This window comes from Mastomys coucha, unplaced genomic scaffold (genome assembly GCF_008632895.1).
Source record: "Mastomys coucha isolate ucsf_1 unplaced genomic scaffold, UCSF_Mcou_1 pScaffold20, whole genome shotgun sequence".
Lineage (NCBI taxonomy): Eukaryota > Metazoa > Chordata > Mammalia > Rodentia > Muridae > Mastomys > Mastomys coucha.
Window position 1 is genome coordinate 12888843 of NW_022196903.1, and position 12551 is coordinate 12901393.

At 39.9% G+C, this 12551-nt stretch overlaps 1 protein-coding gene across 2 annotated transcripts; it reads left to right on the top strand.

Moving 5' to 3' along the window:
* The first annotated feature begins 4074 nt into the window (after positions 1-4074).
* Cav2 (caveolin 2) lies at positions 4075-11571 on the top strand. Of its 2 annotated transcripts, none has more exons than XM_031381214.1 (3): positions 4075-4418; positions 4794-4981; positions 9463-11571. In XM_031381214.1, exons 1-3 carry the CDS (start codon positions 4269-4271, stop codon positions 9611-9613), a joined length of 489 nt encoding a protein of 162 aa, XP_031237074.1. In that variant the 5' UTR covers positions 4075-4268; the 3' UTR covers positions 9614-11571. The 2 variants fall into 2 exon arrangements, with proteins under 2 accessions (XP_031237074.1, XP_031237075.1); XM_031381215.1 differs by having other exon boundaries at positions 4324-4418; positions 4766-4981.
* Positions 11572-12551: the final 980 nt, after the last annotated feature.

Genomic DNA, 12551 nt, shown 5'->3' on the forward strand with positions numbered 1-12551 from the left:
AGCTAAAATTAATCACCTTGCATTGTTCTGAATGAGAATAGAATGAATTATCCAATCACCGTTGACAGTGAATACAGAATTCTCAAGACTCCATTGGTGCCCTGCTGTTTCTAAGAGCTAGGCTTTCCCACACAAAAAAAGGAATTCTGAATATTTTTGTGGATGTCATTTTTTGGAGCAGGAAAAGGTCCTATTTGAAGCAAACAAAATATTAAGCTGCCACCAGTCCCAAACAAGTTGCCTTAATATTAAACCAGAAATTCCTGGTCATGGATGCAAGACTGTTTACACAGGACAGGGTGAAAAAGACAATGGGATGTAAAAAACAATACAACACTGAGGAAACTTTCATTAAGTATATGACACCACTTCACATGTGTGACAGTTGAAGAACTTTAAGGACAAACACCTTCTCTCTGATCTTTTAAACTTCAGGAGACAGGGTTCATTGTCAGGAGATGGGGGATGGTGGAGGAAGAGGGTTAAGTGAGGAGTGGAAAAGGTATGAGAAACACACACACACACACACACACACACACACACAACCAACCAAAATCTAGGGAGCTCTTTAAGGAGTTACTTATTCAAAATCCATGGAGAGAAGAAGGACACAAGCAGAAGCAACAGCGTTTCCAAATTTCTCAACTTTGTCCTGTGACAGCAAAAAGCAAGGCAGCAGCTGCCTTGTTTTTCTTCTAACAAGGACGTGGATTCCTCAGTTAAAGTCACCTAAAACTTGGGGAAATAATTGGATAGGTGAGATTTGCCAAAATCCCAGAATTCTGTATGGTGTTACAATGGAATATGAAGGATCCCCAAATTCTGATTTTCTAGATATAATCATTTAAACAACCCCTATCTTTGTGAAGACAGGTATAGGAGGTCTGGCAAGCAGATAAGGTTTGGAAATTGCTTCCTGGGGTCTCTTGATGGATCTGCATATCCCTTAACCAATATCAATGTTGTACTGAAATTTTGAACACTGATTATTTTGGAAATCTTAAAGAATATATAAAATCCTTACATTTAACTTTTTATAAATTTATATGTAATTTTATTTTGGACTTAGTTTTTTGTAGATAAGAAGACATTTCACAATTAAGAATCAGATTTTCCCGGGGTGGTGTTAGCACACGCCTTTAATCCCAGCACTTGGAAGGCAGAGGCAGGTGGATTTCTGAGTTTGAGGCCAGCCTGGTCTACAGAGTGAATTCCAGAATAGCCAGGGCTACACAGAGAAACCCTGTCTCTGAAAGAAAGAGAGAAAGAGAAAAAAAAGAATCAGGCTTTCTGATAAATTATTCGTACAATTCCAAACTTTGTCTTAAGCAGGAGCTTACTAGTGTGCAGCGAGGACTCAGTTTGTTCCTATTCATGTGATATATTTCAATAGTGGTGAATTCCATGGTTCTCAGACTCAGAAAAGTCTGGGAAAGGTAACTTGTGTCCTCAGGGGACATTTGGCAATGTCTGGAAACATTTGGTGTTGTCATGACTGGGCAGTATTATCTGCAGCTAGTGAGGCAGAAGCCAGGGGTATTGCTAAACGTACAGTTCTTGGGACAGGACCTCAAAGCACAGGATGATCTGGCTGAATATGCCAATAATGTGGAAGTTGAGCAAGCCTACTTTCAAATATCAAGAAACAATCTCCATGAATAAGCAGCTCCAGGAATAATCAAGGAGTAAATGCAGGATACTAGAAGATACATTTATGATTTTAGAGGGAAACTGAAGAAGAAAATTGATTTTATTCATATGTGTATTCACAAACACATTGCAATAATCCAGAAAAAGATATTCTTTCTTACAATGTAATGAGAAAATGGAGGAACAAAATGCTCCTCACAAATACCAATCTGTGATCAAGTTGTACTCCCTCATTATTTTAGTATGACATCTAAAACTCAGTCTTATTAGAAGGCAAGGTACATAATAATAGCTAGAAAAAGACAGCACCAGCATTGATTTTATGTGAAATTTAATGTCTCCTTCCTTCCAATTGAATGTGGTTTTGAGACTCTTTGGAGGGTAATCCAGCACGCTGGAAGATGCTAGTGTGGACTCTGCCATTTAGCTGGAACATCTTCTTTGCTTTTTTCTTTCTTGGAAAAATCTATCAGTTTAGCATGAATAAGACCATCTTTGCTGTGGGAATCATGCTAGTTTAATCCCCTTGAGGATAATGGTAGCTGCCCTTATCTAAGAGTATTCTAATAAGATAAGCAAAATCATTTTATAGAAATGCTTTTTTTAAAAAAAAAAATTGAATTAAAATAGTGAACCTGGCAAGAATGTCATTAAAATAAGAGTGTCATCAAGTCCCAACCCATGGTAGAGGGATATATTCAGTAAATCAACATGTGTGTCTTCCTCTATTGAATTTTTCATGACATATGCCAAATCTAAACAGGTTCTATTTTTAGTATGGGCTTCAGAGACATCTTTTAAATACCTATAATTTTGCAAATGAATATATAACGGTAACTACCCAATAAAAGACATGGTAGTTTTACCTCTCAATGGCCTCCTGTCTCCCTTGCCTGGAAACTCAGCAATTATTTGCAACAGCTCTTACAAATGTCCTAAGGAGGGCAATGGGCGGGGATGAAGCCCCAGGGCCAGATGTCCAGCTAGGACCCTAACTGCAGCAGACATTTTCTTCTTCTCGAGAAAGATCTTACAACTTTGAGGAAATGTAAGATTTGCAACCGATTAATTGGACATAAACTATCTCTTCCAGATCTTGGTAATCAACATGATGGCCTCCCCTTCAAACTCCTGCCTTCCTGGGGGGGCAGCATCTAGACTCTATCAGATTCTCACAAAGTCTGAATGAATGCAGGAACGTGAAGCGTGAGAAAACAGTGAGTGTAAGGCCTAAACCATCCCTTCGGATTCAAAAGGACTTAAATAAAACCAGGAAGGACAAGTATAATTCAGGGGGAGGGGGAAACTTGAGTATCAAGGACTCTGAGGGAAAAAGGGAGAGGAGATGCCTCCAGGACCTGGGATTCAACCCTGTGCCATTCTACACTACTACCACACTGACCCACACACTGCAGTGGCAAAAGACACACTTCTTATTTAACTATGACATTTAGAGTTTAGTCTTCAAAATATGTTCCCAGGTCAGTTCCGAGATTGTTGGGTCGGTTGTTTTGTAATTTTCATTACTCCCCTTTTCCAAAGAAACCTTCAAATCCAATTCCTAACAAGGGATTTAATTTGTGCAGCAGGCTCTAAAGCAGGCTGTCCATAGCAATGCCCGCTCTTTGGTACTCTCTTGGGCTCTGGACAAGCTGCAAGCATCATTCCATATCTATGGTCAGCAAATTCCTATTTCCCGAAGGCAAAGTTTAAGGTTACTAGATGGCAAACTCTTTATGTCAACTCCTCCCTACTGAAGCTCTTGAGAGAATGGTCAGCGGGCTCATCCATGTACCATCATGTGGTTATATGCTTCGATTTATGCTGCTCCTATGATGGCTTTATAGATCTGTCTGCCGGGCGTTAATTCTTGCAGTCTTCCAACAAAATCCTGACTCAAGGGAAAATCCAAAGTTAGTTGTAGTTTGGAGACAGAAGAGCAGACCTATCCTTTGGGTATGATGGCACAAACTCCTTATAACAGCTTATATAACCAATCCAGGAAAAAAACCAGAAAGGCTTCTGGAGTCCATCAGCTGTCAATAAGGTAGGCTTGACTCTTAGCCTCACAATTCAGCAACAATGTTTGCTGTGAGTTGGAGACCAAGGAAAAGTTATGAATTAACTTCCCATTCTCTCGGGATAGTTCTGTGGAGCAGGTGGCACAACTCTAACCCAACCAGCGGATGCATGTAGACTTTCCTAATGCTTGCCCCCTAGCACCTCCAGACTTTCTTCCAGGACACACACCTCCCCGACCAATCTGCCTGCCTTTAAGCATCCCCAGTCAGAACTTCTAGCCAAGTGGCCCTGGAGGTCTGCTTTGACAGGCTTCACCGAGCCAGGAGATGACTCATCGAGCCGGTTCCCCGGGCTCCTCCGGGCTCTGGCAAGCAACTGGAGAGGTGCCCTCCCTCCCCGCAGGCCCGGCGGGGCGGGGCGGGGCTCGGCCAGCCAAGGCTGGGAGCGGGAACCGGCAGCGGGAAGCGGCCGCCGCCCGGGGCAGCCCGAGGCTAGGCAGGGCGAAGCCAGGCGGGGCGGGGCTGGGCGCCACGGGAAGGGGAGGCCGGGCCGCCTAGGGACCGAACGACCGAGCCACTCTCCCAACGCCAGCCGCGATGGGGCTGGAGACCGAGAAGGCCGATGTGCAGCTTTTCATGGCCGATGACGCCTACAGCCACCACAGTGGCGTCGACTATGCAGATCCTGAGAAGTATGTTGACTCGAGTCACGACCGGGATCCTCACCGGCTCAACTCTCATCTCAAGGTGAGTTTCAGGCTGGGCTGTCCATCACTGGGCTGGAGGCTGCTGCGGGTCCCTTGTGTGCTGCAGGAGGATGACTCTTCCACTTCTCCCCAACAGTGGGAGTTGGTCCCATTGCTCCGGCTGATCCCATTGGCACTCTGCCCTGGTCCCACAGCCTTCAGGCTCCCTGAACAGCCAGGAATGTGTGTCCAATTCCTGTGTGCCCAGTGTCACTCTAAAGAAAAGCTGGAGATACTCTAGTCAGGTCGCCTTTCCTTCGGACTTCCCCTGTTTAGAGTGTTTCTGCCACTGTCGTCCCCCCCACCCCAACTCCGTCCCCACCCCACCCCCGACCCTACCCCTGACAGGTTGGACAACAGCATCTTGTCTCTGCAGCTAGGCTTCGAGGATCTGATTGCAGAGCCTGAGACTACACACTCCTTTGACAAAGTGTGGATCTGCAGCCATGCCCTCTTTGAAATCAGCAAATATGTTATCTACAAGTTCCTGACGGTGTTTCTGGCCATCCCCTTGGCCTTCGTTGCGGGTATCCTGTTTGCTACCCTCAGCTGTCTGCACATCTGGTGAGAAGGGACACATGGGGTGGTTCTGTCTTCTGAAGCTCATGGAAGTTTTTACTACCTGCCCTCTGCTCTTCCTATTTCCCAGGCCCGTTTGTAGAGAAAACGTTTATGTTAGTTCCCAAGGGTAACAAGACCTGAGAAATCTTGAAGCGCAGTGTGCTTTCTTTAGAATAATAGCCCCAGTTGAGAATTTAAACAGAAGGAAGCAAGGGCCTCTTTCCTGGGTGTGAATTTTCCTTCCATGCAGAAGGCTGAGCTGAGTGCGGAGGTGGGGGCTGGAAGGCCACTTCCTGTCACAGGCTGTTCTCTCTAGGGCCTGTTGTGACTTGTGCCTGTAGTTCTGGGCAGGCCCTTTCCTCCTTTCATTGACGTTTATTCAGTCACCATCTATGCTTGGGCAAAACAAACATGATCTCAGAGCAAAACAGCGCTGTGGCAGTCTGACCCATGGAGAAGGGCAGGCTTTACTTAGTAAGCAGTGCTGTGGACCGACTGGGCCACTCAAGTCTTGCTCTTGGTAAATGGAAGCAAGGAACCTAGGGAAGAGGGGGGGGTGTTTCCAATAATGGGCTGCACACCTACCACAAACAAATAAACTCTCGAGCTATGAAACAAGGAGATACGCCATTACATTATTGTTTCACTTACGAAGCACCAAAGAAAATGCCATCTAGTTACAAGAAAAAGAAATATGAAACCAATTGAATGTTGATGGGATATCCGTAAAGTTATTCACCTTCAAAATGCACCATAAGCTTTATAGACCATTTTTAAGCACTCAAACTTTTCTTAAAGGAAACAGCACATTCTTCCAAGAAACTCTTTTGTGTTAAAGGTTATCAGCTTTGTTCAAGTGTCACAGTAGTTCTCAAGCTGGTACCTCAAGGTGGCCCTGGTAACGCATGTAACCCTAGATACCACTCCCTAGTTTTTCACTTTATGGGACATTGCCACACCCCAGGGCAGTCCCTGTGTTCAAGAGGTATCCAATCCACTCCTTCTTTCAGTCTCTAGTTACACTTTGTTGTGTTAGCTACTTAGTTCTGCGCGTCACGCTTATTGGGTGCTCAGTTTTGCTGGGCAAGGACACAGCCTTCCTTCAGCTTGCCCATCACCTGGGAGGGGGATTTAGAAGAAATGCAGATGGTGAGAAGACGTGGAGGAGCTGGGAAACAAGGGTAACTGTGAGGGAAAGGAATCTTTGGATTCCTTTCCAAAAGAAGACTTTGGGAGATAAATATAAATTCAGACGATGAAAGGATAAACAAGGAACACCAATTCAGTCTCTTGAGGCTATAAGCAGTCTTGTTGAAAGGGACAAAAGATTGCCAGAGAAGTTAAACTTTTTGCTCTTGTGTATATGCAGGGCCACACAAGCATGTGTATTGTTACCTCATATCAGACATTCCCACATGTGTGATTTTTTTTTACATGCCTAAATCAACATATAAAACTGGACATTCCCAATTTACTAAAATCACCCACTAAATCTGTTAATTTATTATTATTATTTTGTTTGCTTTCAAAAAATAGGAAAGGATAAAGGGCCCATAACAAATTGCAACATGCTAGCTTTGATGCCCTCTGTAAATACAAAATGGAGATCTATTGACAACACTAAGTCTTCTCACAGCTTTGGGGGAAGAATTGAAAAAAGAGTGGGGATGTTCTCACGTGCTAAATAGTGGAAAGATAGTAACAGTCCGACAATGTGCTAAATGATGATTCTCTCCACCTGTCTTCCCTGGGAGTAGGAGGAGCTTTGTGTCTGGTCGCCACTGGTGAGTCATCATAGCACTTCCCTTTTAGATACAGAATATGTATTATTTAACTTCAGCTCCATTCTCAAATTGTATTCATATGAGATATTAATATTTAACTGCCATATGCTTGTCATCGGGTAGCTATGAATTGATGCTTAAATGTTACGTTTTACCTTCATGAAATAGATATCATCGATGGATTGCATGCCCCTAACATATAAGCTGGATTGGTTGGAAGGTTTATAGAACAGTAGACTTGCCTGAGCAAACTTGGATTTTTTGGGTTTTGTTTTTTGTTTTCTTTTCAGACGTTTATTTTGTATTTCTAAAACAGTGGACTGCCCATTGTTTACCACAGTTGAGAAAATAAAGACTAAAGGGGTTTTTAATCAAGTCACAATGTCACCACTAACCTGATTTTAGATTTTTGTTTTGGTTGTTGTTATTGTTGGGACATGGGCTATTTGGTTTATTAGCTGTTTTGTATATTTGTGAACACAGAGCTCAATATGTTGCCCAGGTTGGCCTTGAACTCCTAGGCTCATGCAGTCCTCATGCTTGTAGCTGAAACTACAGCTATACATCTCAACAGGTAGATTTCAGATTCTTCACTCAAGTAAATAATAAACACTGAATTATAACCATCTGGTTATATCAGATCTTCAGCCAAATGTTCAGGTCATTAGGACTGGTGAGTTGATTTTACTTGATGCCTTGGTCAGATCCTCTTACCATTTTGGCAAGTACGTTTGCTGTAAATAAGTACATCATAATCGAAGAAATGTCACAGGGGCATCTATACTCTCGTATTTTTTCTGGAATGCGATGAAAATAGATGTCAGATTTCTGGAAATATAGTGTTTAGTTTCTTGTTTCCAATATAGCACACTGCTGAGACAATACAGGCTTCAAGACACTATAGTATAAAAACAAATACTAATCCCTGACCCCAGGCTAGTTGTCCAGTAGCAGCACAGAGGACTGTAGATTAGGCAGTTCACAGAAGAAGCATTTGGTTAGTTATGCTTCAGTACATTTATTATCGGTCTAAACTGTGTGCAGATTTAGGAGAGAAGTGAATCACAATGTTAAGAACATATCCCAAATCCTATAACCAAGGACTGTGAAACTCTCTGATACAAAGAGAATAACTTGCAGAAAATAAAATATGCCCACCACATCCAGTGATCTGGAATCTTCAAACAGGGGCAATTGGATTTCAGTGAATCACAAAATGTTCAAGCGTCTTTTAGAGCCCAGAAATATAAGGGGTTATGAAGAGTGCAAAAGATTAACCTAAGGAGAGTGCAGAGCACAAGTCTTTCAATGTGAAGTGGGTTTGATTAACAAACTTTCAGACATAAACTTCAGATGTCTATTAATTTAAGGTTATTTTATTAATTTTTATTATGTATTCTGATTTCAAAATAGGTTCATCGATTACTATTTATTAGATGATAGTACTATGTGACATCTCAGGGACATGTAATAAGGCTTAGGCCCATAACTCACTCTGTAAGATTTCCAGTCTCATGTTAATTTGTGGCAGTGTGTGGAAGTGACATCATGTGAGAAGCATGCAGAATAAGAAATGAAATATTGCTATCACTCAACTTTTAGTCAGCTGTTTAAATTCTAAATACCCGTAGTTAATGTTCTTACAAAACAAATTGTTTCAAATATTTAGCAGTTGAAACAAAACATAACATATAGTCTATGTAAATGGGCAGCATGAATAATTCTGTACTCTAAAAACATATTCATCAAAAACACAGTTGCTGATCCTTTGGGGTAAAATCAGTAGTTAAGTGAGATTTTAACAACAAACCAAAAAAATCAAACTCACCCCCAACTCTCTACCCAAGTAACAATAAAGATTCCATCAAGATCTCAGGCAGAGTTCAGAATTCACAAACATGCTTTTCTCAAAGGGGACATTGTTCAGCAGATTACACAAAAAAATTCACCTGGGTGAATTTATTGAAGAATGTTAAGCTATCTTAATAAAAGGTATACAAACACATGGGAATAAACAATTTCTCTTTTAACTACAGTACACAGGCCTTCTTGGTGAGTGTAGTTACAATGGAGAAGAATAATATGCAGTCGTTAATGTTGTGAATGGTGATAACACTATGAAGTGGAACAGAATATTAAATTCATTTCCACATCAATCTTAATGAAAGAGAAAACTTGGTATATATTCTAGAAGGGAAAACAGAAATATAGCTATCTACTTACTGTGTTTTTTTGATAAATTTGAAAATCACTAGGTTTATTTCAGTACTTTAGAAATGCATCCAAGAATCTCCCAACCAGACTGGCTAAGAGGGGAGGAAAAGAGAGAGGCCACACAGGAAAGGCAGACAGGAAGCAGAACCTCAGAGAAACAGGAAGTGCTAGCCTGTTAATGTTAGTGGCAGAGATCTGGCAGAGAAATAAACTACTTTATTTTTGTTTTACTGTTTCCACCAGTCTTCAACCAGCAGAAAGAATATTAACATATATCATCTATGTGCCTGTTTAACTGTTACACAGTGGGCCTCTTGCTCTTCTTACCTTGCTGGCCACTGTCCATTTATTTATTGGGAACTGTTGAACCGCATTTGAGTCATTATTATATTTGCTCACACATGTAGGTCAGGCCCCTTACTTGGTAACACAGATTGCTAGCGGTAAGATAAACAACGCTTATATCTTCCTCTTCCCCCTTTCCAGGATCCTAATGCCATTTGTGAAGACATGCCTAATGGTCTTGCCTTCCGTGCAGACGATATGGAAAAGTGTGACAGACGTTGTCATTGGTCCATTGTGTACAAGTGTGGGACGCACCTTCTCATCTGTTAGCGTGCAACTGAGCCACGACTGACCACTCAGACCCCAGGTCTAAACATTTGGATACTGTACAACTTTGTTGATGTAACACAAATGCACTTCCCAACTGTTATAATTAATCTTAAGATAGAACCCAGGTTTATCGATGTTCACTGTCAGATCTTTACAAATAATGATTTCCTCACTAAAAGCCAAGGATTCTATATCTAATTGTATAGTGAGAATTGGCAACGCTCAATGTAGGGACAGCTTTATGCTTAAGGAAAAAACATATAATTGTAGTGATGACTTGATAATGGTCAAAGGGCAACTTCCTCAGACATTAGAATAATTTTGTGCATAACTGCTCATAAAAGTAAGGAATTTCTTATTTTATTTACCTCTAGGAATAATGTTCTTAAAGCTACTTTTACAGATATGGTCATAAGGCCAGCTAGCTAGAGGTAGTATATTCCAACATACTAAAAACCTTGTGCAGTAACAAAAGCATATACTTATGATAATAACTATCAAATATAATAAGACAGATAAATGTGAAAATGTGTTCCTCTGTGATATTAACCTGCAAGCCTATTTAACAAGATGTTTTGTTTTTCTGTATATTGTATACCTAAAGCAAGTGTTACTCTAATGCAGTCACTTTGGGGTGTGTTTTTCTTGCATTTGCTATCTTATTGATCTCATATATAAAGCAAGTATAGCTACCATAGGGTAACTTTCTTTGTAAAACTGTGATGTCATATATGAGAATGTTATAGCTTCTTTGGAATCCAGTGTAAAATGTGCTGTCGGGGTGTCTTCTCCAGCTGACCCAGCAGATGTTTTATAACTGGGCTTCACCTGGCTGTGGTCCTAAGACGTGCAGTTGTTCTGTTTACTAGAAGTTTTCTCCTGAATAGTCAGGAACTTATTCTGTACTCTACATTCCTATGAATACTTCACTTACTTTCAAGTAACTCTGGTGCTAGTTAATATTTTTATGATAAAGGCTGTCTCTAACAACTAAGCACATTTTTTTTTTACTACAGTGGCTCATGTAGAGAAACTTACAGGAGAATTAAAAATTGTGAAGGTTTATAAAACTGAAGCACACATGTAAATTAAAAACTAACAGTTACAAATTTTCAAGATGTTCTCTGAGTAACCCATAAAACATTATTTCCTTTTTCAATTCTAGACCTATTTTAGCATTAACTTAGTATGGTCTTTTAATAAATGGTATATAAAAACTTTCTATACTATAATTATGAAATTTTTCAAATTTTAGAACTATATCAAAACACGAATGAGCATTTGCTTGAATATGCTCATGGGTGTCAAATCTTGACTGGATGAAGATAAATAATTTTTTTTTCAAATTTTCAACTCTGGTCAGTATTATAGGTGATTGAGTGAAGATTCTATTGCAGACCATATCAAAATATCATATCAAAAGACTAAGTTATAAAACTCATATCAATTTGATGGTAAACATAAAAGAAACATTTCAAAACATCCTTAGGGTATTGTACCATCCTCAGAAAAAGAAGTCATAGCTTGGTAATAGCCACAAAGCTTGGCCATTAGTGAAGATTGTATTATACTGGTTCCCAAGGTCAGTCTCATGACTTTATATTATTTTTGTAATTTAAGTATTAAACACCTGGATATATTGATTAGTCAAATTTTTAACAATAAAATATCAGTTTAATAAATTATAAGCTTCAACCTTTTTAAATAGTTCTAGCAGATTTTAAAGACAAGTATGTATAATTATATATAAAACCCTTTAATTTCTAATATATATGTTTGCCTTTTTCTAAATAATATTGATTACTTTCAAGTGAACTTTTACTGAAACTTTTCATGAATTATTTTTGTCTCAAATAATCAAATTATGTATAAAAGGAATCAAAGTTAAATATGCAAATATGTTGGTTCTTTTTGGGGGGCAGTTGGAAGTAAAAGGCAAAGAAATTTCCTCATTATCTATAATAAACATCTTTAAAAGCAGTGGATGACTTCATTGATTTTATTATAGTTTGTCTTCCAGCTGCTTTTTTGGTACATCTGGAAGTGAGGAGTAAGAACCTTTTCAAATGAAGTTTATTAAAACTTCAAATGACAAGGACATGTGTTGCTGTTTCATGATGTATCTGTTAGAACGAAGAGATGATGGGTAAATGGTTACGGCGCTTACCATGCAAGCATAAGGGTTAGAGTTTGGATTCCCAGAACCCAGACAGAAGCCATGTAAACTTGGAAGCCCATCTTTAGCTCCATCATTACAAAGACAGATGGGATCTCCAAAGCCAGCTGGCAGTCGGGTCATATCCACAAGCTTTGAGATCAGCTGAGAAATCCTGTTTCAGCCAACAAGGTGACTAGTAATAGAAGACTTCCGGTATCAAACCTCAGGCCTCTGTATACATACAGAGGCCTGCACAAGTAAGGATACAAGTGTGTGCACACAGGAGAGAATGTGGAGGCACACACCACAAATGCACGTAAGGAAAAATAATGTTGTCCTTAAGAATTATGAGACTGATCATTTAGTTCTCTGTTTTTCTAGCCCTTGAAAAGATTCTACATAAAGTCTTCTGTCACTTGATAAGTAATATGTGGTGGCTTGCTCACAAACCAACCACACTCGAGCTTTGTAAAGTCTCATGTTGCTAATCCTAAATAATCCGATGTCTCTATTTCTAAGTCTTAAATACGAAAGTGATACCAATATAACTCACATACTAAAGTACCTTGTATCCCAAAGCCAGACTTCTCCAAAATTATTTTTGGAACGTAAGTATGTGAGGAACAACTGCTGATATTGGCACAGACTTTCTTGTGGTCAATTAATTTGTTAATAAATCAGATCCTTGGCTGCTTTTGACTGTTCTTTATGGATTCAAAGAACTTTAAAAGTTCCTCTTTTTACTAGCATCTAAATCCCATTCACTTACTTTCAAGTCTTTCTTGGGAAACTGTTGCCTGTG